The sequence below is a fragment of the Hyperoodon ampullatus genome, assembly GCF_949752795.1.
Source record: "Hyperoodon ampullatus genome assembly, chromosome: X".
In the NCBI taxonomy this organism is placed as follows: Eukaryota; Metazoa; Chordata; class Mammalia; order Artiodactyla; family Ziphiidae; genus Hyperoodon; species Hyperoodon ampullatus.
This window is the reverse complement of record NC_136913.1, coordinates 94,425,015-94,452,116: the sequence shown is the minus strand read 5'-3', so window position 1 is coordinate 94,452,116 and position 27,102 is coordinate 94,425,015. Positions and strand designations below refer to the sequence as shown.

General features: G+C 35.3%; 1 protein-coding gene across 3 annotated transcripts in view; it reads right to left on the bottom strand.

Moving 5' to 3' along the window:
* The window catches only part of COL4A5 (collagen type IV alpha 5 chain), a gene marked incomplete at its 3' end in the record, with an annotated part of 237,781 nt that overhangs the window by 22,540 nt on the left and 188,139 nt on the right, over nucleotides 1-27,102 (bottom strand). Inside the window, exons 37-41 of one of the 3 annotated variants that reach the window (XM_079727040.1) lie at nucleotides 10,903-11,029; nucleotides 8,058-8,138; nucleotides 7,312-7,410; nucleotides 6,698-6,748; nucleotides 5,184-5,384 (exon numbers count right to left, since the gene is read on the bottom strand). In XM_079727040.1, coding sequence (XP_079583166.1) covers nucleotides 5,184-5,384; nucleotides 6,698-6,748; nucleotides 7,312-7,410; nucleotides 8,058-8,138; nucleotides 10,903-11,029 — 559 coding nt within the window. The remainder of the gene's footprint in view (nucleotides 1-5,183; nucleotides 5,385-6,697; nucleotides 6,749-7,311; nucleotides 7,411-8,057; nucleotides 8,139-10,902; nucleotides 11,030-27,102) is intronic. The other 2 variants (XM_079727039.1, XM_079727041.1) reach the window with 2 other exon arrangements.

Here is a 27,102-nt window from a genome sequence, read left to right as displayed (position 1 = left end):
TGAAGTCAGATAGTGATTTTTTAAAATAATCCATCAAGAGGCGTTCTTCTGTGCATTATTACTTGTAATAAGTTACTCAAAGACAAAAAGCCAATATATGTTTGCTCACTATTGAACTTGAATTTTCCAAAGATATGAAGACCATCAGTGAAGGGGAACTTCAAAATATTTTGGCATGCAATACCCCACCCCAAACCACAGAAAATATCACATTTACTTTATATTATTCAATGCACATATTAAAATAGGCTATTAACTATTAAAAGAAGGATCATTAAATAAAAAGATAAAAAGCCTACAAACAGGACAACCCTTGGTTAATGTTAATTGACTATAAACACAATTTCCTTTTCTTACAAGTCTTGCTATGATTTATAAGCACTGAGGTTAGAAGAGAGAATAAATTGCGCTAGAGCACTGAATCCTAGGAATCAGAAGACCTAGGATCTATTCTTGGCTCTACTACTTATATCTATGGGATTCTGGGTAATTCAATCTCTCTGAGCTTGTTTTCTCACCCACATAATGGGAATAGTGTTGTCTGCCCTAACCTCCTTCAGAGTTGTTATAAAGATCAAATTCATTTAAAAAAATGTTGACCTCATATCTGCCATGTGCAAGATGCTACAGGGAACACAAAGATTAGCTAGACCCAAATTCTGCCTTCAAGGAGCTTATAATGAAAGTATGTTACATGATATAAATGGTGGTATGTCATATAAATATAAAACATTGCTATTACTACCTAGTAATAAAACTTTTAAAGCATTTGACAATTTGAAATTCAGGAGGCCAAAAATCAGCTTCTGTTTGTTTAAATCGTTTCTAAATCACATACAGCAAACTGACTCAAGACAACACTTTGAGCAGAGTCTGGCAACACAACTAGCTAGATAAATCAGAATTCCTACCAAAGATAATTCAGAGTTTGAGTAAAGACATTTTATATATGTGTTTGATATAGAAGGACCAAAACAAGAACTCTTAGAAAAATATGTCATTGAACTATATGATATTTCAGTCTGAGTAAGTAACAAGGAAAACTTCAGATCATATCATAGCAAAACTTCTAAGACTTTAATTTCTAAAAGGTAACATTTTAATGAGTTATATGCCAAGTCAATTTTGTATATGAGGCTCTCAATCCATTATTTCTCAAAAGATCTAACAAAGTTTAACTGAAAAACAAAATAAAACAAAAATCTCAAGTCTTGTATATACGTGGTAATAACTAAAGATAAGCTGATGAATTGATTGGTAAATTTTAAATCCAGTTTCCACTTAAGGTTGTAGTCTTCAACTGTTGCAAAGGAGAGAACGCTGCAGATACCAGATTCCAATAACTATGTAATTTAGAGTACATCTGGTAAATAAGCTGTCAAATTGGTTTTAAAGTAATGTGGCTACTTTCCTTTTTCTTCTTTGAATATATTCTAGTGCCTCAGAAGAAAACAATATTCTAGCTGACAGTAAAGTCTGGAAGTGATCAAGGCAGCAGACTTCTATGTAAGTCAGATAGGGCAGGACTCAAAATTACTTCAAAGAATATCTTAGTCTTCTCTTTATCTTGGCAATAGTTAAACATCATGTGTTTGTCTTAATCTTTTTGATGACATCCATTTAGGTAAAACACAAGAAGCAGTTAGTAGGGGTTGATGGAGCTTTTGAGTTAACAGAAAACAAGAAAGTGCAGTCAAGGCCCAGTCTGCTATCTATAAGCGTCTCCTAAAATGGCAGAAGCAGCTTTGCTCCATCACTTATCATATTTATAACTAGAATAAGAGGCCAGATCATAAGCATCAAGCTATATAACTGCCTTTGTGGAAAGATGATACATGTTACTAGTAGAACAGACACTTAACGGAGTACTGGAGAGCCCCAAGTCAGATTCCCAGTTATGCCAGTAACTAACAATATGACCTTGAGCAAGCTTATTAACCTCTTTGGGCCTTAGTTTTCTCATCTGTGACTAAACTTTAGACAGTTTTCTCTGAGCCCTCTTCTCAACTAGGCCTCACCCCTTGGGCCCTGGCCTTGGTCTGTTGAGTCCAGTTTTAGCAAGAATCCTGCTAAGTCAGTTTAGGGAGAGCCTCCCCACCCTTGATATCTGATCAAGTTCCTCATTCCTTATCCTGATGTCTAAGTCCTTGGACTGCCTTTAGCGAGAACTCTAATAGGCCAGTTTAGCAAGAATCTGCTTACCCTTGATGTCTCCTTTTAGTAATTTTTCATCCACTGACTCCTTCACTCTGCTAGTGGACTATAAATCTCCATTTGACTTTGTTGTACTCAGAGCTGAGCTCAGTCTCTCTCTCCTATTACAATAGTCTCTCCCCTAATGCAATAGTCTTGAATAAAATCTGTCTTGCTATCATCAACAAGTGTTTCATGAATACCTCTTTGACAAATGTAAAAGTTAGGTCCTTCTAGATTGATAATCTATGGTTATATGAAATGATGGGTTTGTGGGGGAGTAATAAACCAGGGAATTGATTCACACAGATAGATGGCTTCCTAAAAAGAATCTTGAAAAATTATGAATTTTAAAATCATAAGAAGAGAAAATTTCCTGCCATTTCCAATAGCCAGAACTCAGGATTATTCTTTTTCCCCTTTTAGTTCCTCCTTAGAAATTTGAAAAGGGCTATTTATCTTGAAAAATAATAAACACATTCAGATATTTCTGGTTCTTTTTACTCCTGATTAGGTGAACATCTTTTAATATGAATCAGCAGTTTTCTAATGGGCAGCACTTGGTAACTGTTCTTGGGTGTGTACTTTTTATATGTATAGGATGAAAATAAGATTAAGAGGTTTCTAATCTGTGCTGTTGCACTGACTTTCTTTTTTACTCTGTGCCTATTAGTCCATTTACATAGCAGTAGAATTTAAAACTTTGTGACAAACCAAAATGTGAAGATGGGATGGTTTGAAAAATTACAAGAGGTATGGCTCGTCAAGAATTGCATATTTGCAGGATCTGATAATACATATTATTATTTAAAAAGAATGTTTTTTTGAAGAATAGTTCAATTTCATTTACATTAACAGATACGAGGCAAAAATAGGAAATACACTCTAAAGGTAAACGTAAAATAGTATACAATATACTTTTGAGTACTAAAAATTTTCAACTAAAAATGACACAGATATATGAATTTTAAAATGATATATCAGTTTTCCTAATTAGGTAATTTTGAGTTATTCCAATAGACAGAAAAACTGGACTCTGCAAGTTCCTGAAAACTTTCAGAGATAGATCAACATGTAAGAATTGAATTGGCATATATGCTCTTAAAATATATTCAAACACTTGAAAATATTAGGTACAGGTGTATATACACCTATATACACACATATACATACACTATATATGTGTATATAAATAATATACACATACATATATATATATATAAATATAAGAAAAGTTTCATACATCATGCAGATACTACTTTGGAGTTAAGGAGCTAACCTGTAGGACCTGGATAGGGATCAAAGTTCACCAAGGCCCAATGTCATCATTAACAAAAAGGAAAAATATCAAAATTGTTAGAAATATCAAGAAACTAAAGCATTACACTAACTTCTTTCAAGTTAAACTTTAATTCAATAAAAGAATATTCTGCAAGCTCATATTCATGCATCTGTATATAAACCAAATTATCACCACTTCACATCAACACTAAAATAAAAACAACACATGTAACATATTTTGAAAGACCAAAAATCATTTTTATAATAATTATTACTATGAGTGTAGATGACAACAATCAATTCTAAGAGCAATTGGGTTTAAAATTCCATTTTAATTTGTAGTTTATGAACAAATCGATAAGTCACAAATACTCATCAGATGTGTGTTCTTCTTCTGACTACTTTTGTTATTATTTCTTTTAGAAACAGTAATTTTTAAAGAACCTTTGTGACTGATGTCTTTATGTTGACATATTTCAGAGTAATGTTCAGCATTGAGCTCTATTACTGGTAAGAATAAACAGCCACAGTGCTGATTAAAATACAAAAAAGGATAATAGTTTGGTTTATTTGAACTATTGCATGCATAACCAAGCAAGATATTTGTGTCAATTCTTTACATGCAAGAGAATTAACATGGCTGAGGAGATTTTCACTGCTTTTCTTCAGTAGTAAACCAAAGTAAAACTTTAAATAACACTCTCTATAAACAGTCAAATCAGATCAGATAAAATCTAGTTTTGAAAATGATCTTCTGAACAAAGTATGTGATCCCATTTAATCCATGTTTTTAGAGCACATCGTATTAAAACTGACTGCAATCACTTCAGAGTTTATGGAAATTTTCACTTTTAAATACGTTTAAAAAATGGGTCAGAGACCTTCAAAGGATAAAAAGGCAATTGCTTTGGGTTTTTTTAATCTTACATTTCTCTTATTTTTAAAAAATCAATGAGGGCCAAGTTTTCAATAATTAGAAATATAAAAATTGAATATCAAGTCTCAAGAATGTATTAATAATCTATCTTCAGTGATTGAGCTCAGCGACATTAATTCAGGATGAAAATGAGCGTTTCCAAGCTTACTAAAATGAAATGACACAGCACAAACACAAAATGAAAAGTGAACATTGGATGCAAAACTGAGACTACTAGAGCAGTTAACACAAGACAAATGAGGTATAGACATGAAGCTGGTATGAAGAGATCGCTATTCAATTTAATCATGCTGTGATGTTGAAGATAAATTTGATTGCCTAGCTCCCAGAGAAGATAAAATTTCTTTATTGTGCTTGGTGACATTTGCTGATCATATGACAGAACCATAGCAACACTTTTGGTATGGACCACAAGCATCTATTTGGTGATCACTAAAATGATTTCTGTGATGACATGCTGAGAAGCTCACATTAAAAATGCAGATGACATTTTGCTGCCAGGTTATCAGTATAGCTTTATGTTTAATAAAACGACTAATAAATCCACTATTTCTTTTTTTCCTCCAAGTTGGTATGTTTTAGTTCAACTTTAAATGATGAAACGCATTACTGAAAAGAATTATTAGATGTCATGGAAATGGATGGAGCTATGAATAAAATAAGCTCTTTCTTTTTAAGAAGTTCTTTGGATTATAGATTCTAAAGTCCTAAAGACTGAATAACCTACCAGCAAAATGAAATAAATGGACTAATAAATAGACCATTCCCCTACCACTCATGTACATACCTGGTCTCCCCGGAGGACCTTGGGGCCCAGGGTTGCCTTTAGGGCCTTCCAGAGCTGGACCTGGAGAACCAGGAGGGCCTGGGGGACCCTGCAGACCAGGGAAACCATGAAAGCCTGGTTCACCCTTTGGACCTGGAAGGCCAGGGTTTCCTGGAATGCCAGGTAATCCTCCATCACCCTTTTGACCTATGAAAGTGAAGTCATGTTAGAGAACACATTAAATGATACTGAATATCAGGCTTGTCTGTAAGACTAAAGCTGCTCCCACTTACTAGAAGAAGTAATGGAATTTACTGAGGTCATTTCTACATCCTACCAAATCCCCAGCCCATCCAGAAAACCCATACTGTTATTTCTATATATAGAAATATAGAAACAATAATAACTTGCATCCTAAAAGATATCCTTTGTATTAGGACATAAAGCAATGATCACATGACCAGTAGTTATGAGAAAAAAGGAGAAAAAAATAGAAAAGTATAAAATATCTGCAACAATAGGTTGGAGATAGCTGGAGGAAATTCCTAACACAAATGTTTTGAGACTAATTTTTGAGACCATTGGAAGATATGGATCTTCAACGGTTGCTGTGTGTCCCCGAAGACCATTCTATCCAAGATTTAGAAACACAATCTAGATAAACTCTTTTCAACACCTTTTCTACACCACCGACATGCTTGAGAGCAATAAAACAGTCGCACATTAGAGTAATAATTTTTATGTTGGATTCATGAAAAAAACACAGGAATTTCTAAGTGATCTATGTGTAGTTTGAAAAAAGTCTCCATAGAATAGCCAATGGTCATTTCAGAACATAAACATACATATTTGTACACACATTCAGTCATTTAATTGACTACTTGATGCTTACAATAATAGTAAGAACAAATGAGGGAAGGTAGATGTGTGTGCACACCTACCCATCCAAAATGCAAGATGTAAATTAAGATGGAGTTTTCAATAGACATTTTTATTATTGGTACATATTTCTACAGTTTTCTTATATTACCTTGGTTTTGGTTTCCATGGGGAGAAAAAAGTGTTTTTCTTCTGGCTAAAAGGGTTTTTAAAAACTTAGTGAAATCTACCTCTTCGTACAATTTTGCTTTCTTTTTAAAAAAAAAAATTTTATTTTAACATCTTTATTGGAGTATAATTGCCTTACAATGTTGTGTTAGTTTCTGCTGTATAACAAAGTGAATCAGCTATATGTATGCATATATCCCCATATCCCCTCCCTCTTGCGTCTCCCTCCCACCCTCCCTATCCCACCCCTAACATTTATTTATGAGGTTAATGAAGAGATATCTATATGTAAATGTTCTTAATGGTATATTTTTTATAGTACAACTCTTTATACTAAGTTGCTAATTAGGAAATGCTTTAAGATGTAACTCTAGCTTTGAGTTGTCTGGGGTTGTATGTGTAGATGAATAAGTATGTGTACTGGAGAATATTATATTTTATGGACTGATTTAGCACGCTTCATTAAAGCTTACCAGAAAGTCCTGGAAGTCCAGGGGGTCCTGGGATTCCAAAGCCTGGTTGACCTGTTAGAGCACAAACCAAAAATTCTCAAATAGATAATAATAACTGAAACAAGGACAAATTATTTTTGGATCATTTAGGTTTTTCGTAAGTGCTGCAATGTATATTATATGAAACACGAAGACATTTCCAACATGGAACTACAATTCTAACATGAGAAAACCATATAAACTTATATTCTATTTGTGATGAGTGTTATCCTTAAAAACTCATGTCATATGAATATATGTGTGTATATATAAATGGAATAGAGATTGCATAGTGAAAGGAGGTCATCCAGAGTAGTTGACTTCTTGATGACAAGAAGCTGTCCAGGGAGCTTCTTGACATGAAAAATTGAACAAGAAAGGATATGAAGTTTTTCATAAGAGGGAGGCAACTTTATCAATAAATGTGAGGTAATATTCTCAGGACGGAGTGCAAGAAGGTAATTAGGAAGGGAAAAGTATGTGGTAGCTTAGAGGGTAAGAAAGAAGATACAATTTCACTATGGGTAAAAAAGGGCAAAAGTTAAAGTAGACAAGGAAGAAATTAGAAAATTAAGGACAATTAAAAAATATAGCACCTGGTTCACCCTTCTGTCCAGCTGGTCCAGGAATACCATCTTGACCTGGTTTGCCTTTTTCACCTGGAGGCCCTGGTGGCCCAGGACGACCACCACCACCTGAAGAACAGAGTACAGCAGGTTACACCTATCTTCCCAATTCCCTTTTCCTTCCTTATCCCCAATTCTTTCCATTTTGGCTTCAAATAGTTCTACTCAGAAGACACAAAGTGTCTCTGGGACACTCCTTTAAATCATGAAATCTTGTGGAAAAGAAATACAGGATAATTTGAGAATAAGGAACTGCTTTATCATTCATTCAGTATTCAAAACATTTCACTTTCTCATTTTAATCTACCTTTAGAATATATAAGAAAGCAAGATGTGCATGTGTGGGGGGATGGAAGTGGGGTGAATTATAGGCCTTGTATGGGGCCAAAGGAAGTGATTTGCTTTAGAATTCAGTAAACAAAGAAAACTACACCTTGTCATTCTAAAATAATCGGAGTGTCTACCTACTATTATAGGATACTTGAAATAACTCTCCTTGGAAAAAGTGAGCCCCCAAAATAAGGTCCCATAATAATAATTTTAAGCAACTTTTATTAAGAATTGTTCACTTCGTACCTAACAGGTAGTATTAAGTGAATGATCACCATGTTTCTTTGTCTTGAAAATGTTCACAGCTCCCAGAAATGATTTGACTTTCCAAAAATGAATAAAGCCTTAGTTTAACAGAACAGCAAACCCTTATTTTTCATTCTTACCTACAGGACCAGGTTCTCCTGGAAGGCCAGGGTTCCCAGGAGGACCATTAATACCTTTTGGTCCAGGAAGGCCTGGGGTTCCTAGAGTAAAGAGCTCAATTTAATGATAAAAGAAAAACCGCACTGCTTTGAGAGCTACAATTCAAATTTACAATTTAGAGTGTTAGCATAGAAACAGTGAAGAATAGAAAGAAAACCCAAAAAGATGCTGGTGTTTGCTTGATGATTTAAGAATAATTTTAAGTTTTAAATTGATTTATTCAGAGGTTGACATTATTTTATATTCATAATAAAAACAATTATCACCATATTATACTGGTAGAATTAATTGGTAGGATTCCATTGTATGGATATACCAAATTTTTAAGAATCCATTCATTTCTTGTTGGACATTTGGGTTGTTGTCAGGTTTTAGCTATCAAGAATATCTATTCTATTTATGGAAACCTGGTCTACTTAGCTATTATGAGTAATGCTGCTATGAATATCTCTGTGCTGGTATTTTTGTAGACATAAATCTTAATTTATCTTGGGTAAATACTTGGATAGGAGTGAAACTGCTGAGTCACAGAATAGGTATATGCTGTGATTTATAAACAAACAAACAACAATATTTGGGAGTTCCAGTTGCTCCAGATCCTTGTACAACATATGGTGATACCAGTTGTTTTAATAATAGCCATTCTAGTAGAAATGTAGTGCTACCTCGTTGTGGTTTTAATTTGCATTTCTTTGGTAGCTAACGATATTGATCACTTTTGCACGTGTTTATTGAACATCCGTGAATCTTCTTTTGGGAAACGTACGTTCCAAGTCTTCAGCATTGAGAAAAATGGATTGAATGTATGGTTATTATTAAGTTGTAGAAGTTCTTTATATATCCCAGATATCAGTCATTTATGAGATACATGTTTTGTAAGTATCTTCTCCTAGTCTATAGCTTCCCTATTCATTTTCTTAATGGTGTCTTTCGATGAGCACAAGAAAAAAAGAACTGTTTCTTTAAAATAAAAAAAGAGTGTGGAGCAATTGGACATCTGTATGAAAAAAAATGAACCTTGACCCCTAATCACACCATAAAACTATTCTTCTTCGAGGCAGACCATAAACCTAAATATAAAACCTTAAACATTGAAAGTTAGAGAAAAAATTAGAATATTTCCATAAACCTGAGTAGGCAAACATTTCTTGAATAGGACACAAAAAGCACTAACCATGAAAGAAGAGTAAGAAAGGACTTTATTAACATCGCATGACAGCATTAAGAGAGTGAAAGGCAAATTTGAGACAGAAAGAATCTATTTGTAATACATATCCAGAATATATGAAGAACTGCTCTGAATAATAAGAAAAAAGGCAAACAACTCATTAAATAAGAGCAAAAAAACTTGGAGCAGGCACTTCATAAATATGTCAAATGGCCAATAAGTATATGAAAAGGTGTTTAACATTGTCATTCATTAGGAAAATGTAAATTAAAACTTCATTGAGATACCTCTATATACCCACAAGAATTGCTAAAATTAAAAAGACTGACAGTATCAAGTGAGGTGAGGATACAGGCAACTGGACATTTCACAACACAAAGTACTAACTACTATATGATTATGGCCAGCCACCAGGAGCCACCCATGGACATTCATACATTGCAGGTGGGACTGTAATGTATAAAATCACTTTGGAAAACTGGCACCATCTACTAAAGTTAAATGTACACCTACCCTCTGATTCAGTAATTCTGCCACTAAGTTTTTGTGTGAGAGAAATTAGTACACGTGTCCCCCAAAAGATGTGTCAAAGAATGTTAACAGCATCTTTTCCCTTAATAGTCCCAAACTGGAAACAACCCAAAAGTCCATCAAGAAGAGAATGGGTAATTGATTATGGTTTATTTCTTCAATGGAATATTATGGAGCAATGATAAAAAAAAACAAAAAACCTGCTGACTGGCAACAAGATAAATGAATCTTACATTCATAATGATGAGTGAAAGAAGCTAGACACAAAGATATATACTGTATCATTCCATTTATGTGAATTTCAAAAACAGGTAAAATTAACTGGTGGTGATAGAAGTCATAGTAGTGGTTGCCTGGGGAAGGGGGGTGTCACTGTGAAGGGGCGTAGGTAAACTTCATGGGGTAAGGGAACTGTTTTATACCTTGATATGTGTGGTGGGTACATGGATATATATATATATATATATATATATAGGTAAAAACTCATTTATTGTCTTGTACATTTTATTGTATGCTATATTTTAATAAAAAGGTTAAGGAAAAGATAACCAAAGGCCCACTGCATCCATGCCACTGTACAATCCAAAAAACAAACAAACAAAAAAATAAATACAAGTGTAAACAGAGCAGGTACTATAACAATTGAGTTCAGACCACCTACTTGACTACAGTGCTTAAGTCCCTTTGCTTGCATGACTCAGTCCTTATCATTTGAATGAACTGCATGATTGTTCTACCAACAGCTACCCACCGTGTACCTGAGTACAACATTCTAAGGGAATCAGCAGCAGGCTAGGGCTTAGCAGTGTACATTACCACCTAGAAAAATAGTAAGGCCTCTTAGTTGACTTGTGGCTAGCAGTCAAAGACTCAAAAGTGCTCTCTGCCCACAGGATATTGTCCTGCTGAGTTGGTAATGCCCATTTTCATTTTATACAGAAAGAAATTTGGGCAAAAATGTTAAAGAGCTAGTTCGAGATTGTTTTGCTGGTCCGTAGCTGATTGAGAAATAGAACAGAAGTCTGTCAATTAAGAAGTTGCTTTGTGACATGGGTTAGAGTAGATAAGAAAGGAGAGAAGGAAGCATTTAAGAAAAGTAATATTACCAGGGAATCCAGGAAGGCCTGGTTGTCCTTTTGCTCCAGGGGTCCCTGGTAATCCAGGCAAACCAGTATCTCCCATAGCACCTTTGATACCAGGGTTCCCTGGGTATCCCGGCAGACCAGGTTCACCCTTAAAACATGAATAGAAAGATAAAAATGAAGTCTCTACATGACTTAGATTTTATAACAACATAAAATTATTCATAGAGCTTTTACTGTATGTCAGGCACTCTGCTAAGTGCTTTACATAAATTGCTTCATTTAATCATCACAACAGCCTTTTGGGTTAGGCTTTATCATCTCCATTTATAAATGAGAAAACTGAATCTTGGAGAACTCAAGTGCCTAAGGTCTCTGGTAAGTAGCAGAACTGGGATTTGAACCAAGATCTGTCAGACTCCAGAGCTCATGCTATTCCCATGATATGTAGATGCATTATTCTCATTAATCCTAACTCTGTAAGAAATATACTATTATTATCCCCATTTGATGGTAATGCAGCTAATAAGTGGTAGAATCTGAGTTTGGGTCCAGGCAGTTTGATTTCAGAACCTTTGATCATCATGCCTAGTATACTACAATGAAATTCATTGCTTACAATAAGCATGTCAAACAATAATTACAGTAGGTTCTATTGTAAAAGGGAAATTTCATCTTAACATGAAGAAGTCTATCAGTTCTTCAGTGGACATCTCAAATCCCATTTCCTCCATGAAGACTTCCAGGACAGAGAGCCTACCCTAAAAATTTAGGGTAGGTTCTTATTCCATTATGTTTATAATGCTTTCATATATGCATGTCTTGACTCTTCAATTACACTGAAAACTTCTTTGGGGTCAGAGATAATTCATATATAACCACTTTTGCTCAACGAACATTTGCATTATTTTCTTCTAATAAAGTCTTAGAAGAATTCATACCCACTTTCACGATTAAAACAAGTTTTTCCCAACAACAATGAGAATATATGTCATAACACTAAATCTACCACAGTGTTCACTGCTCTGCTCATGAGGACCATGACCTGTCCAACAAAGTGTTCAACATCACCTGCTGAATACTTTCTTTTTCATTTAGTGCTTATGCTTGTCTAGGTGAGTAAGATCATATATTTGTGACTCAAGTGTTTCCACACTACGGTAAAAGCTTTTTAAACTAATGACTTTTCTCCTTACTTCCGTTTCTTAAAAAACAATTAACAATCTTGGGCTTGGAATATATGTATTTCTGTCTGAACCATTATAAATCAAATATCTAGCACATTTTTACACACATAATAGGTATACAATTGAATTTTGGATTGAACTGGTTCCAGCTTATGTACTTACACAGAAAAGCTTTGAATAAACTATCATTAATTCTTCTTGTTATTCATGAACCAATGACATATATCAAAATTAAAAAAAAACAAGAAGAAAATTCCATTATTCTGCTAATGGTAAACATGAAATGCAGTAGATAAACTTCTGATTATTTATAATGAAGTATGTTAAATTCTACAAATAACCCCAAATTATAATTTTGACCAGTTCTTGTTCCCTGATACAGTTCTTCTTACCACCGTATGGCCCTACTCCTTCAAACCAAGTGAACTGTAAAAAAGAAAGTAAGTTTTCACTAGGACTTCTGAAAAGTACTACAATTTGCTAGTTTAAGTTTCACCTAAACTTTTATTATTCATACACTTGCAGAAAAAATAATGAGCTTCTAAAAAGATAAGCAAGAAGATAATGAAAACTAGTACTCAGAAAATCAACAACCTGGGAAGAATCCTATAAATACTCTGAGAAGGGAAAATTCTAGTCTATTAATACTCTCAGCAAAAGCTAGGCAAGACTTAAACCACACTTATCCATACACTTAAAACACAAATATCTATATTTATTCTAATGTCAAGCTTTGATATAATTCTTTTTTAAATTTAGATATAATTGACATATTATATTAGTTTCAGGTATACAACATAATGATTCAATATGTGCATATATTGTGAAACGATCACCATAGTAAGTCTAGTTAGTATCCATCACCATACAGTTATAAAGTTTTTGTTCTGGTGAGGAAAAGTTTTAAGCAATTTTCAATATACAATACAATTTATTAACTATAGTCACCATGCAGTATATTACATCCCCATGACTTACTTAATTTATTGCTAGAAGTTTGTACTTTTTAACCCCTTTCACCTATTTCACCCACCCCCATCCTCCCCTGCCTCTGGCAACCACCAATATATTCTCTGTATTCATGAGCTTGGTTTTTGTTTGTTTTAATTTTATTTGTTTTTAGATTCCACATATAAATGACATCACATGGTATCTGTTGTTCTCTGTTTGACTTATTTCACTTAGCGTAATATCCTCAAGGTCCATCTATGTTATGACAAATGTCAAGGTTTCATTCTTTTTTATACACCACTTCTTTATCCATTCATCCATCAGTGGACATTTAGGTTGCTCAGCCATTGTAAATAATGCTGCAAGAAACATGGGGGTGCATATATCTTTTCCAGTTAGTGTTTTCATTTTCTTTGGATAAATACCCAGAAGCGGAACTGCTGGATCATATGGTAGTTCTATTTTTAATTTTTTGAGGAACCTGGATACTGTTTTCAGTCCCAGTAACAGTGTGCAAGAGTTCCTTTTGTCCACATCTTTGCCAACACTTGTTATTTTTTGTTTTTTTTTTTGATAATAGCCATTCAAAAAGGTGTGAGGTGATATCTCATGATTTTGATTTACATTTTCCTGATGATTAGTGATATTGAGAACCTTTTCATGTACCTATTGGCCATAGGTATGTCTTTTTTTGAAAAATGTCTATTCAGATTCCTTGCTCGTTTTTTAATCAGATTGATTTTTTGGTATTGAGTTGTATGAGTTCTTTATATATTTTAGATATTAACCCCTAATCAGATATATGATTTGCAAATATTTTCTCACATTTAGTAGGCTGCCTTTTCATTTTGTTGGTTTCCTTTCCTGTGCAGAAGTATTTTAGTTTGATGTAGTCCCACTAGTTTATTTTTTTTTGTTTTTGTTGCCTTTGCTTTGGAGTCCAATTCAAAAACTCATTGCCAAGACCAATGTCAAGGAGTTTACCATTTGTGTTTTCTTTTAGGAGGTTTATGGTCTCAGGTCTTATGTTCAAATTTTTGATCCACTTTGAGTTGATTTTTGTGTATGGTGTTAAGATAGTGGTCCAGTTTCAATTTTTTTGCATGTGGCTGTCCAATTTTCCCAACACCATTTATTGAAGAGACTGCCCCTTCCCCATTGTATAGTTTTGACTTCTGTGTTAATTTAACAGACCATACATGCTTAAGTTTATTTCTGGGATCTCTATTTTGCTCCATTGATCTATGTGTCTGTTTTTGTGTGAATACCATCTTGGTTTGTTTTTGTTTTTGTTTTTAACTCTGACAGCGTTCTCTCCCTCTTACTCTTCCAAAGGAAGAGAAGAACAATCATCAGTGGCTAGTGGCAGTTGCAGAAGTAACACCAAGAGCTGACTTCACACTCAGGAGAGAACGCTGCACCTCCTTCTCGTGATTTCGGGTGCTCTACACGTTCATAAAAACTTCTCTAGTAACAAACTATACAAATGATCCCTGAAAATATAGTCTTCATACTTTTTTGATTACTATAGCTTTGAAATATAGTTTCAAATCAGGGAATGTGATGCCTCCAGCTTTGCCCTTTTTTCTATTGCTTCAGCTATTTGAGGTCTTTTATGGTTCCATACAAATTTTAGGATTGTTCTATTTTCTGAAAAAATGATACTGGAATTTTTAGGGATTGCACTGAATCTACAGATTGCTTTGGTAGAATGGACATTTTAACAATATTAATTCTTCCAATCCATGAGCATGGAATATCCTTCCTTTTATCTGTGTCTTCTACAATTTCTTTCATCAACATCTTACAGCTTTCAGTGTGCAAGTCCCTTGGTTAAATTTATTCCTAGATATTTTCTTCTTTTTGATGCAATTGTGAATGGAATTGTTTTCTTAATTTTTCTTTCTGCTAGTTTGTTATTAGTGTATAGAAACACAACACATTTTTTAATATTGATTTGGTATCTTGCAAATTGACTGAATTTGTTTATTAGTCCTAACAGTTTTTGGTGTGGTCTTTAGGGTTTTTTAAATATATAATATCATGTCATTTGCAAATAAGTTTTACTTCTTCCCTTCCAAGTTGATTGTTTTTTCTTTCTTTTCCTTGCCTAATTGCTTTGGCTAGGACTTCTAATGCTATGTTGAATAAAAGTGACAAGGGTGGGCATTCTTGCTTGTTCTTAATCTTAAAAGAAAAGTTTTCAGCTTTTCACCATTGAGTATGATGCTAGTTGTGGGCTTATCATGTATCGCCTTTATTATGTTGAGGTATGTTCCCTCTATGCCCACTTTGTTGAGAGTTTTATCATATGTGGGTATTGAATTTTGTCAAATGCGTTTCTGCATCTATTGTTATGATCATATGATTTTTACCCTTCATTTTGCTAATGTGGTGTATAATACTGTTTGATTTGCAGATGTTAAGCCATCCTTGCACCTCTGGAAAATTCCTCTTGATCATGGTGTATGATCCTTTTAATGTATTGGAGTTTGGTTTGCTAATATTTTATTGAGGATTTTTTCATCTGTGTTTATCAGTGATATTGGCTGCAATTTTCTCTTCTTGTGGCATCCCTGTCTGGTTTTGGTATCAGGGTAATGCTTACCTCATAAAATGAATTTGGAAGTATTCCTTTCTCTTCTACTTTTTTGGAAGAATTTGAGAAGGATTGGTATGAATTCTTCTTTAAATGTTTGATAGAACTCACCAATGAAGCTGTCTGGTTCTAGACTTTTATTTTTTGGGAGATTTGATATAACTCAAAATGGAATATATCATCCCTAATGAGTCAAATTTAACATTGTGAAACTACCTAACAAATACAGTAACACAGTAAGACTAAAATGCTTTTTAACAAGCCTGAAACTATAACTGCTTTCAAGGTCACTGTGTTGTATAACAGGCACTCCATGTAGAAATAGGAGTCAAGTTGATACCTATTTTGCTGTTAAAATCCAAACTGATTATCTAAGAGTATTTGAATCATAGTCATTTTCTACTATCTCTTAATAACAGAATCTCTCTTCCATTCCACGCTATAACCTAACACCTGGAATAAAATATCAGGCTGACCTCAATATACAATATAGAAGACATCAAAGTTGGTGAAAAAGCTAACACTGTTATTGTGTTCCACTGTAACACTGAAGAAGCACTGCCAGTAGAAAACAAAACAAAACAGAACAGGACAATGAGTTGAAAATATTTGATGAGAAAGGGTAAAAACCATACCCTGTTTTATGGCAAGAAGAGTATTGCAATAGTAGTCCAATCAGTTGGAAGTTGTGGTTTCCACATAATTATTAAATTTTTTACAGTTCAATTTATATTTGGAGATTAAAGACACCATGAACCAAGCCATATATAGGTTCTTTAGTTAGGAAATATTAACAATAAGGATTTAAAGAGTGGATGCAGAGATACTCTTATTTAACATTTTATTAAATGATATAGGAAAGGGAGTATAAAATAAGATCTTCAAGTTTGCATGCTACTTTCCTCTCCCAGGTAGTGAAATTTTAAGCTAACAGGGATAAATTGATAAATAAAGACTCAAAGCTGCCTGAGCAGGCCAAAACATGGTACATGGGATTCAATGAGTATGTGTAAGGTGCTGAACTTAGAGAAAAGGCGATGAACTTAGAGAAAAATAATACGAACTAAGTTTATAAAATGATGAACCCTGTGGTATCCTTTACCACCCAAGGAAGATACTACCTTAGTTGCTATAAGTCTATTCAGAAAATCTATTCTTTACAATTCAGTTTTGGTAAATTTTGTGTTTTTAAGAATTTGTCCATTTCAAAGTTATCCAATTTGCTGTTGTACACTTGTTCATAGTACCCTCATAATCCTTTTTATTTCTGTAAAATTGGTGGTGATGCACCCTCTTTCATTTCTAAATTTAGCGATTTGAGTCTTCTCTCTTTTTCTCTTAGCCAACCTAGCTAAAAGTTTTTCAATTTTGTTCATCTTTTCAAAAGAACAAACTCTTGGTTTTATTGATTTTCTCTACTATTTTTCATCTCTACTGTATTTATTGCTGTTTTAATCTTTATTATTTCCTTCCTTCTGCCAGCTTTGGGTTGAGTTTGTTCTTCTTTTTCTAGTTCCTGAAGGTATGAAGGTAAATTGTTGACTTAGGATCTTTCTTCTTTAATGCAAGCATTTACACTATAAATTTCCCTCTTAGCATTGCTTTTGCTGGATCCTGTAAGTTTTGGTATGTTGTGTTTTCTTTTCCACTTGTCTCAAGATATCTTCTAATTTCCCTTGTGTCCTCATCTTTGTCCCACTGGTTGTTAAGAGTATGTTCTTTAATTTCTACATATTTGTGAATTTTCCAGTTTTCCTTTTGCTGTTTACATTTTATTGTAACTGGAAAAGATACTTTGTATGGTTACAATCTTTTAAAATTTATCAAGACTTATTTTGTGGCCTAACATATGCTCTATTCTGAAGAATGTTTCTTGTGCACTTGAAAAAATAGATACTCTGCTGTCGTGGGTTGGAATGTTCTGTATAGGTCTGTTAGGCCCAATTGACTTTGCCCATTTAAAAACTGGTCTATTTGCTTTCTTATTGAATTATAAGAGTTTTTAAAATATATTCTGGATACAACTCTCTTATCTGATATATAATTTGCAAATATTTTCTCCCTTTCTGTGGGTAGTCTTTTCACTTTCTTGATGCTATCATTTGTAGCACAAAATTTTAATGTGGTTCAATTCATTTATTTTTTCTTTGTTTGCTTGTGCTTTTGGTGTCATATCTAAGAAATAATTACCCTAACCCAAGGTCCTGAAGATATATCATGTTTTCTTCTAAGACTTTCTGCTTGTCAATTTCAGCAAAAAACTATCTGGGATTATGATAGGGATTGCTCTGAGTCTGTAGTATGATTAGATTTTAAGAAGGATTAATGGAGGTTAGAAATATTATGCCACATTTAAAGAATACAGTCATTATGTTTAAGAGTTGAAGAAATCTTAGGTACTATCTAGTCCAGCTCTCTCATCTCACAGAAAAATATTATGTATAGAGTGCTTTATAATTTACAAAGTGTTTTTTTAAATCTAACTGAAGCCTCACAATAACTCTGTGCAATAGGTATAATTCTTCTATTTTACTGAAAAAGTAGCGAAGATACAAAAGAACTAAGTGACTTACAAGGTCATGTAGACAGACTCAGGACTCAAAGTTCTGCCTATTGATTCCCTGTCCAGGGTTTTCAGTGTACTATATTAATTATGCTTTTTGACTAACAAGGACACTCTCTCATAAATTGTGTCATTTGTAAAACAAACTACCATCTGACCTTTTACCACTACACTTACTTCTTAACAGCTCACTAATTATAGAATTTTTTCTTATGCTTGACATCCCCCAATCATACTATCATGTCTTCTGAAACTTTTATTCTACTCTTCCTTTACAATATAGACAGGCACTCCTCATTTTGCATAACAGTATTGGACTGTAAAAATGAAAATGCAAGATGAAACCATGTAAAGAGATTTTAAAAATCAATGGGAAAAATATGATCATTCTATGACCTGTAAAAGTTCTTCTCAAAACACTAAAATCCCTCTTCCTGTCAGTTATACATGTATAGAGAGTCAAGTTCATATGTTGATCATTTCAACTTCACTAGCTTTCTTGGCTGCACATCTAAAGTCTCTCAAATGGTGGCAGTGTCAACATTCCTTTGGCTGGCTATTTCATCTCTAACTCCATCTACATTAGATTTAAATTTCATGTCCAGTGTTATCACCTTTCTTTTTTTTTTACTGCACTTTCATCATTGTTGGTCAATTTTCTCTTTTGATTATCCATTTTTGTTAAATTTCAGTTTGGTTTATCAATGAGAGACAGAGGCAACACATCTACATGCTTTGCTGTTAATGCATTATGGGAACAATAGATTCACAGTGATGAATCACTGACAGAATTTGAAAGAAGTGAAATGACTGCTCACTGATCATGATGCACAGTAGATATTTACATAGTGGTTTAGGGATTGAAGAGCTAATGTATTATGGTAAATTAAATTTGAACCATATTGTTGTGGACTGATGCTATTTAACTAAACTGTGGTAACAAATTTGTGCATATCAGAACTGTACAAAGCAAGGACTGCCTGTGCCTATTAGAACTGAGAGGTAAAATCTTATTTTTTAAATATGTCATCATTTTAAGATAAAATAATACCACTTGAAAGGAACAGTAGGATACTTCAAATACATGATTTCCTGGTTTTATCAGCTCTGCAAATGTCCAAATTTAGTGTAGATTTCCTTATTGAAATATACTTGTAGGATGCATAGAAAAACTAAGAGTTAGCCTCTTGCTTGAAGAGTTGAATATACTGTGGACACTGGCCAGTTGAAACATGGTTTTCTGCTGCCATCCATTATAGTTTCAGAGAGGAATTATTATGGTAATTTTGGTTGCACTATATGAATGTTAAGGTTCACTCAGTCTAGAAAAAAATATGCATAAACAAATTTAGAAAATTTTTAAAATGTAATTTCAAATCACTGAGTAAAGAATGGAGCTCATAACAAATGGGTTTGGGTTATTTGGATAATTTATTTGGAAAAAAATATATAGTTCCTCACCTTGCAAAACATACATAAAAAGTCAGATGGGTTAAAGATGTAAACATAAAGAACAAAATCATGAAAATACTGGAATAAAATATATAGGACTCTTTTTATAGTCTTAGATATAGAAGTCTTCATAACATTCAGAAAATTACGCTCCTGATCTTTCCCGCCAAATCTGTTTCTCCCCAAATCTTTCCTATCTCAGTATGTAGCAACTCCATTCTTGCAGTTGCTCAGATAAAAACTTTAGAGTCATTCTTGACATCTCTCTTTCTCTCATATTCCATACACAAATCTTGCTGGCTTGACTTGGAAAATATCTTAAGATTCTGACAGTTTCTTATCACTTCCACTGCCACCACCCTGATCCAATCTATCCACATCTCTAGTTTGTATTATAAATAATAATAAAAATAAAATAATAATAATAAAAATAGTGTCATAATTGGTCTCACTCTTTTCATCCTTACTCCTCTATGATTTATATCCAAAATGAGAGCTGTGATTTTTTTTTTAATTAAAGTACAATCATGTTATTCCTTCCAGTTGTCCCTTATTTCACTTAGGAGTATAAGCCTTACTATGATCTAAATAGCCCTAGATAATCTACCCTCCATTGCCAACCTGATCTCATCTCCTACTGACTTTCACCTCAATACTTGGCTTAATTCACACTAGCCTCATTTATATTTCTCGAAATGCCAGGGACTTTGAATGACTAACCCCCTCATTGCATGAGGCTACTTAAACAATTGTTATCAGAGAAGCTTTTCCTTACTACCCTATTTTTAAAAATGTAACATTTCTCAGCAATTCTTATCCCCAAGCCTCACTCTAATTTTGCAATACCTTCTAACAAACTTATTTATTTTGTTTATTTTGTTCACTGACTAGATGTAAACGCCATGCAGGCAGTGAATTTGTTTCATTCATACTCTATCTCCAGCACCTAAAATAGTTCCTGGCACATCATACATACTCAACAGGTATTTTTTGAATGAATGAATGAGTATAACATTCGTTTATGTTAAAATGTTAAACTTCTACTTGATGAAATGTACAGTAAACAATGTAGTAAGACAAACAACTGACTGGGAGAAACAATTTGCAACATATATAATAGACAATGGATGCATCTTTTGTGTTTATAAAGTACTTTTACAAATCAATAGGAAATACATAAGCAAATCCCCTCCTAAAAAATGAGGCAAAGAGTATGAATAGACAATTTGCTGAGGAGATATACATATAAGAAATCTCACTTGGAATCAGGAAAATTCAAATTTAAACAATGATATGCTACTTTATACCCATTAGATTGACAAAATGAGAAAGACTGATAATACCTAATACTTGTAAAATGAGGAGAAAATAGAAAATTTCTTACACTGATCAAGGGAGTATCAAGCAGTAGAGCTATTTAATTAGGAAAATTTGCCAGTAACTATCAATATTAAAAAGGAATATACAGGCTTCTGCACACCATCCCAGAGGTGAGGTGTCAGCACAGTTATTTCCCAGGAGGAACTCCGGTCTGAAGGGCCAGGTGTGAGAACTCTGCATGTGGCCCCCTATGAGCAAGGGAAACCAGACTAAGCCACAAGGGAAAAAAAGTTAGACACTCCACGAGAAAATGAGGAAAAGCAGCAATTAGAGGAAGACCTTCAAGATGGCAGAAGAGAAAGATGTGGAGATCACCTTCCTCCCTACAAATACATCAGAAATGCATCTACATGTGGAACAGCTCCTACAGAACACCTACTGAATGCTGGCAGAAGAAACTCCCCACGTACCTGAGTAGGGCAAAAGAAAAAAGGAAAAACAGAGAAAAAAGAATAGGAACAAGACCTGCCCCTTGGGGAGGAAGCTGTGAATGAGGAAAATTTCCACACACTAGGAAGCCCCTTCACTGGTAGAGATGGGGAGTGGCGGGGGGAAGCTTCGGAGCCACAGAGGAGAGAGCAGCAACAGGGGTGCAGAGAGCAAAGTGGAGAGATTCCCGCACGGAGGATCAGTGCTGACCAGCACTCACCAGCCCGAGAGGCTTGTCTGCTCACCTGCCAGGGCGGGTTGGGGCTGGGAGCTGAGGCTCGGGCTTCACAGGTCAGATCCCAGGGAGAGGACTGGTGTTGGCCATGTGAAGACAGCCTGAAGGGGGCTAGTGAGCCAAAACTGGTCGGAAGGGAGTCAGGGAAAAAGTCTGGACCTGCCTAAGAGGCAAGAGACCATTGTTTCGGGGTGTGCGAGGAGAGGGGATTCACATCACCGCCTAAATGAGCTCCAGAGATGGGCTCAAGACACGGCTATCAGCGCGGACACCAGAGATGGGCATGAAACACTAAGGCTGCTGCTGCAGTCACCAAGAAGCCTGTGTGCAAGCACAGGTCACTATCCACACCTCCCCGCCCGGGAGCCTGTGCAGCCCGCCACTGCCAGGGTCCCGTGACCCAGAGACAACTTCCCAGGGAGAACAAATGGTGCGCCTCAGGCTGGTGCAAAGACATGTGGGACTCTGCCGCCACAGGCTCGCCCTGCATTCTGTACGCCTCCACGCGCCCCTCGGGCTGAGTGAGCCAGAGCCCCCTAATCAGCTGCTCCTTTAACTCCGTCCTGTCTGAGCGAAGAACAGATGCCCTCAGGTGACCTACATGCAGAGGCGGGGCCAAATCGAAAGCTGAACCCCAGGAGCTGTGTGAACAAAGAAGAGAAAGGGAAATTTCTCCCAGCAGCCTCAGGAGCAGCGGATTAAATCTCCACAATCAACTTGATGCACCCTGCATCTGTGGAATACCTGAATAGACAATGAATCATCCCAAAATTGAGGCGGTGGACTTTGGGAACAATGATATATGTATCTTTTTCCTTTTTTCTCTTTTTGTGAGTGTGTATGTGTATGCTTCTTTGGGTGATGTTGTCTGTAGAGCTTTGTTTTTACCACTTTTCCTAGGGTTCTGTCTGTCCAGTTTTGTTTTGTTTTGTTTTGTTTTATTACTTTTTAATTGTTTTTATTTTTAATAATTATTTCTTATTTTAATAATGTTATTTTATTTTTTCTTTCTTTCTTTCTTTCTTTCTTTCTTTCTTTCTTTCTTTCTTTCTTTCTCTCTTTTCCTCTGAGCCATGTGGCCAACAGGATCTTGGTGCTCCGGCTGGGTGTCAGGCCTGTGGCTCTGAGGTGGGAGAGGTGAGTTCAGGACATTGGTCCACCAGACACCTCCGGCTCCATGTAATATCAAACGGTGAAAGATCTCCCAGAGATCTCCATCTGAACACTAAGACCCAGGTACACTCAACGACCAGCAAGCTACAGTTCTGGACACCCTGTGCCGAAAAACTAGCAAGACAGGAACACAACCCCACCCATTAGCAGAGAGGCTGCCTAAAATCATGAAAAGGTCACAGACACTGCAAAACACACCACCAGATGCAGACCTGCCCACCAGAAAGACAAGACCATGCTCATCCACCAGAACCAGGCACTAGAGCCCTCCACCAGGAAGCCTACACAACCCACTGAACCAAACTTGGCCACTGGGGGCAGACACCAAAAACAATGGGAACTACTAACCTTCAGCCTGCAAAAAGGAGACCCCAAACACAGTAAGTTAAGCAAAATGGGAAGACAGAGAAACACACAGCAGATGAAGAAGCAAGGTAAAAACCCACCAAACCAAACAAATGAAGAGGAAATAGGCAGTCTACCTGAAAAAGAATTCAGAGCAATGATAGTAAAGATGATCTAAAATCATGGAAATAGAATGGAGAAAATATAAGAAACGTTTAACAAGGACCTAGAAGAACTAAAGAGCAAACAAACAATGATGAGCAACACAATAAATGAAATTAAAAATTCTCTACAAGGAATCAATAGCAGAATAACTGAGGCAGAAGAACAGATAAGTGACCTGGAAGATAAAATAGTGGAAATAACTACCACTGAACAGAATAAAGAAAAAAGAATGGGAAGAATTACGGACGGTCTCAGAGAACTCTGGGACAACATTAAAGGCACCAATATTCAAATTATAGGGGTCCCAGAAGAAAAAGAGAAAAAAAAAAGGTGACTGAGAAAATATTTGAAGAGATTATAGTTGAAAACTTCCCTAATATGGGAAAGGAAATAGTCAGTCAAGTCCAGGAAGTCCAGAGAGTCCCATACAGGATAAATCCAAGGAAAACATGCCAAGACACATATTAATCAAACTATCAAAAATTAAATACAAAGACAAAATATTAAAAGCAGCAAGGGAAAAGCAACAAATAACATACAAGGGAATCCCCATAAGGTTAACAGCTGATCTTTCAGCAGAAACTCTGCAAGCCACAAGGGAGTGGCAGGACATATTTAAAGTGATGAAAGGGAAAAACCTACAACCAAGATGACTCTACCCAGCCAGGATCTCATTCAGATTCGACAGAGAAATTAAAACCTTTACAGACAAGCAAAAGCTAAGAGAATTCAGCACCACCAAACCAGCTTTACAACAAATGCTAAAGGAACTTCTTTAGGCAGGAAACACAAGAGAAGGAAAAGACGTACAATAACAAAAGCAAAACAACTAAGAAAACGGTAACAGGAACATACATATTGATAATTACCTTAAACGTAAATGGATTAAATGCTCCAAACAAAAGACATAGACTGGTTGAATGGATACAAAAACAAGACCTGTATATATGCTGTCTACAAGAGACCCACTTCAGACCTAGGGACACATAGAGACTGAAAGTGAGGGGATGGAAAAATATATTCCATGCAAATGGAAATCAAAAGAAAGCTGGAGTAGCAATTCTCATATCAGACAAAATAGACTTTAAGATAAAGACTACTACAAGAGACAAAGAAGGACACTACATAATGATCAAGGGAACAATCCATGAAGAAGATATAACACTTGTAAATATTTATGCACCCAGCATAGGAGCACCTCAATATATAAGACAAATGCTAACAGCCATGAAAGGGGAAATTGACAGTAACAAACCATAGTAGGGGACTTTAACACCCCACTTTCACCAATGGACAGATCATCCAATATGAAAATAAATAAGGAAACACAAGCTTTAAATTATATATTAAAGAAGATGGACTTATTGGTATTTAAAGGACATTCGATCTAAAAACAACAGAATACACTTTCTTCTCAAGTGCTCACGGAACATTCTCCAGAATAAGTCATATCTTGGGTCACAAATCAAGCCTTGGTAAATTTAAGAAAATTGAAATCATATCAAGTATCTTTTCCAACCACAACGCGATGAGACTAGATATCAGTTACAGAAGAAAATCTGTTAAAAATACAAACACATGGAGGCGAAACAATACACTACTAAATAACCAAGAGATCACTGAAGAAATCAAACAGGAAATAAAAAAGCACCTAGAAACAAACGACAATGAAAACATGATGATCCAAAACCTACGGGATACAGCAAAAGTAGTTCTAAGAGGGAAGTTTATAGCAATACAATCCCACCTCAAGAAACAAGAAAAATCTCAAATAAACAACCTAATCTTACACCTAAAGCAATTAGAGAAAAGAGAACAAAAAAACCCCAAAGTTAGCAGAAGGAAAGAAATCATAAAGATCAGATCAGAAAAAAATGAAAAAGAAATGAAGGGAACAATAGCAAAGATCAATAAAACTAAAGGCTGGTTCCTTGAGAAGATAAGCAAAATTGATAAACCATTAGCCAGTCTCATGAAGAAAAAAAGGGAGAAGACTCAATTAATAGAATTAGAAATAAAAAAGGAGAAGTAACAACTGACACTGCAGAAATACAAAGGATCATGAGAGATTACTACAAGCAATATATGCCAATAAAATGGACAACCTGGAAGAAATGGACAAATTCTTAGAAAAGCACAACCTTCCAAGACTGAACCAGGGAGAAATAGAAAATATAAACAGACCAGTCACAGGCACTGAAATGGAGACTGTGATTAAAAATCTCCCAACCAACAAAAGCCCAGGACCAGATGGCTTCACAGGCGAATTCTAACAAACATTTAGAGAAGAGCTAACAGCTATCCTTCTCAAACTCTCCCAAAATATAGCAGAGGGAGGAACACTCCCAAACTCATTCTACGAGGCCACCATCACCCTGATAACAAAACCAGACCAAGATGTCACAAAGAAAGAAAACTATAGGCCAATATCACTGATCAACATAGATGCAAAAATCCTCAACAAAATACTAGCAAAGAGAATCCAACAGTACATTAAAAGGATCATACACCATGATCAAGTCGGGTTTATCCCAGGACAGCAAGAATATACAATGGAGAAAAGACAGCCTCTTCAATAAGTGGTGCTGGGAAAACTGGACAGCTACATGGAAAAGAATGAAATCAGAACACTCCTTAACACCATACAGAAAAATAAATGCAAAATGGATTAAAGACCTAAAGGTAAGGCCAGACACTATAAAACTCTTAGAGGAAAGCATAGGCAGAACCCTCTATGACATAAATCACAGCAAGATCCTTTTTGACCCACCTCCTAGAGAAATGGAAATAAAAACAAAAATAAACAAATGGGACCTAATGAAACTTAAAAGCTTTTGCACTGCAAAGGAAAACATAAAGAAGACGAAAAGACAACCCTCAGAATGGGAGAAAATACTTGCAAATGAAGCAACTGACAAAGGATTAATCTCCAAAGTTTATAAGCAGCTCATGCAGCTCAATATCAAAAAAACAAACAACTCAATCCAAGAATGGTCAGAAGACCTAAAGAGACATTTCCCCAAAGAAGATATACAGATTGCCAACAAACACATGAAAGGATGCTCAACATCACTAATCATTAGAGAAATACAAATCAAAATGACAATGAGGCATTAACTCACACTAGTTATAATGGCCATCATCAAAAAATCTACAAACAATAAATGCTGGAGAGGGTGTGGAGAAAAGGGAACCCTCTTGCACTGTTGGTGGGAATGTAAATTGATACAGCCACTACGGAGAACAGTATGGAGGTTCCTTTAAAAACTAAAAATAGAACTACCATATGACCCAGCAATCCCACTACTGGGCATATACCCTGAGAAAACCATAATTCAAAAAGAGTCATGTATCACAATGTTCACTGCAGCTCTATTTACAATAGCCAGGACATGGAAGCAACTTAAGTGTCCATCGACAGATGAATGGATAAAGAAGATGTGGCACATATATACAATGGAATATTACTCAGTCATAAAAAGAAATGAAATTGAGTTATTTCTAGTGAGGTGGATGGACCTAGAGTCTGTCATACAGAGTGAAGTAAGTCAGAAAGAGAAAACAAATACAGTATGCTAACGTATATATATATGGAATCTAAAAAAAAAAAATGTATGTGAAGAACCTAGGGGCAGGACAGGAATAAAGACGCAGATGTAGAGAATGGATTTGAGGAGACAGGGAGGGGGAAGGGTAAGCTGGGACAAAGTGAGAGAGTGGCATGGACTTATATATACTACCAAAT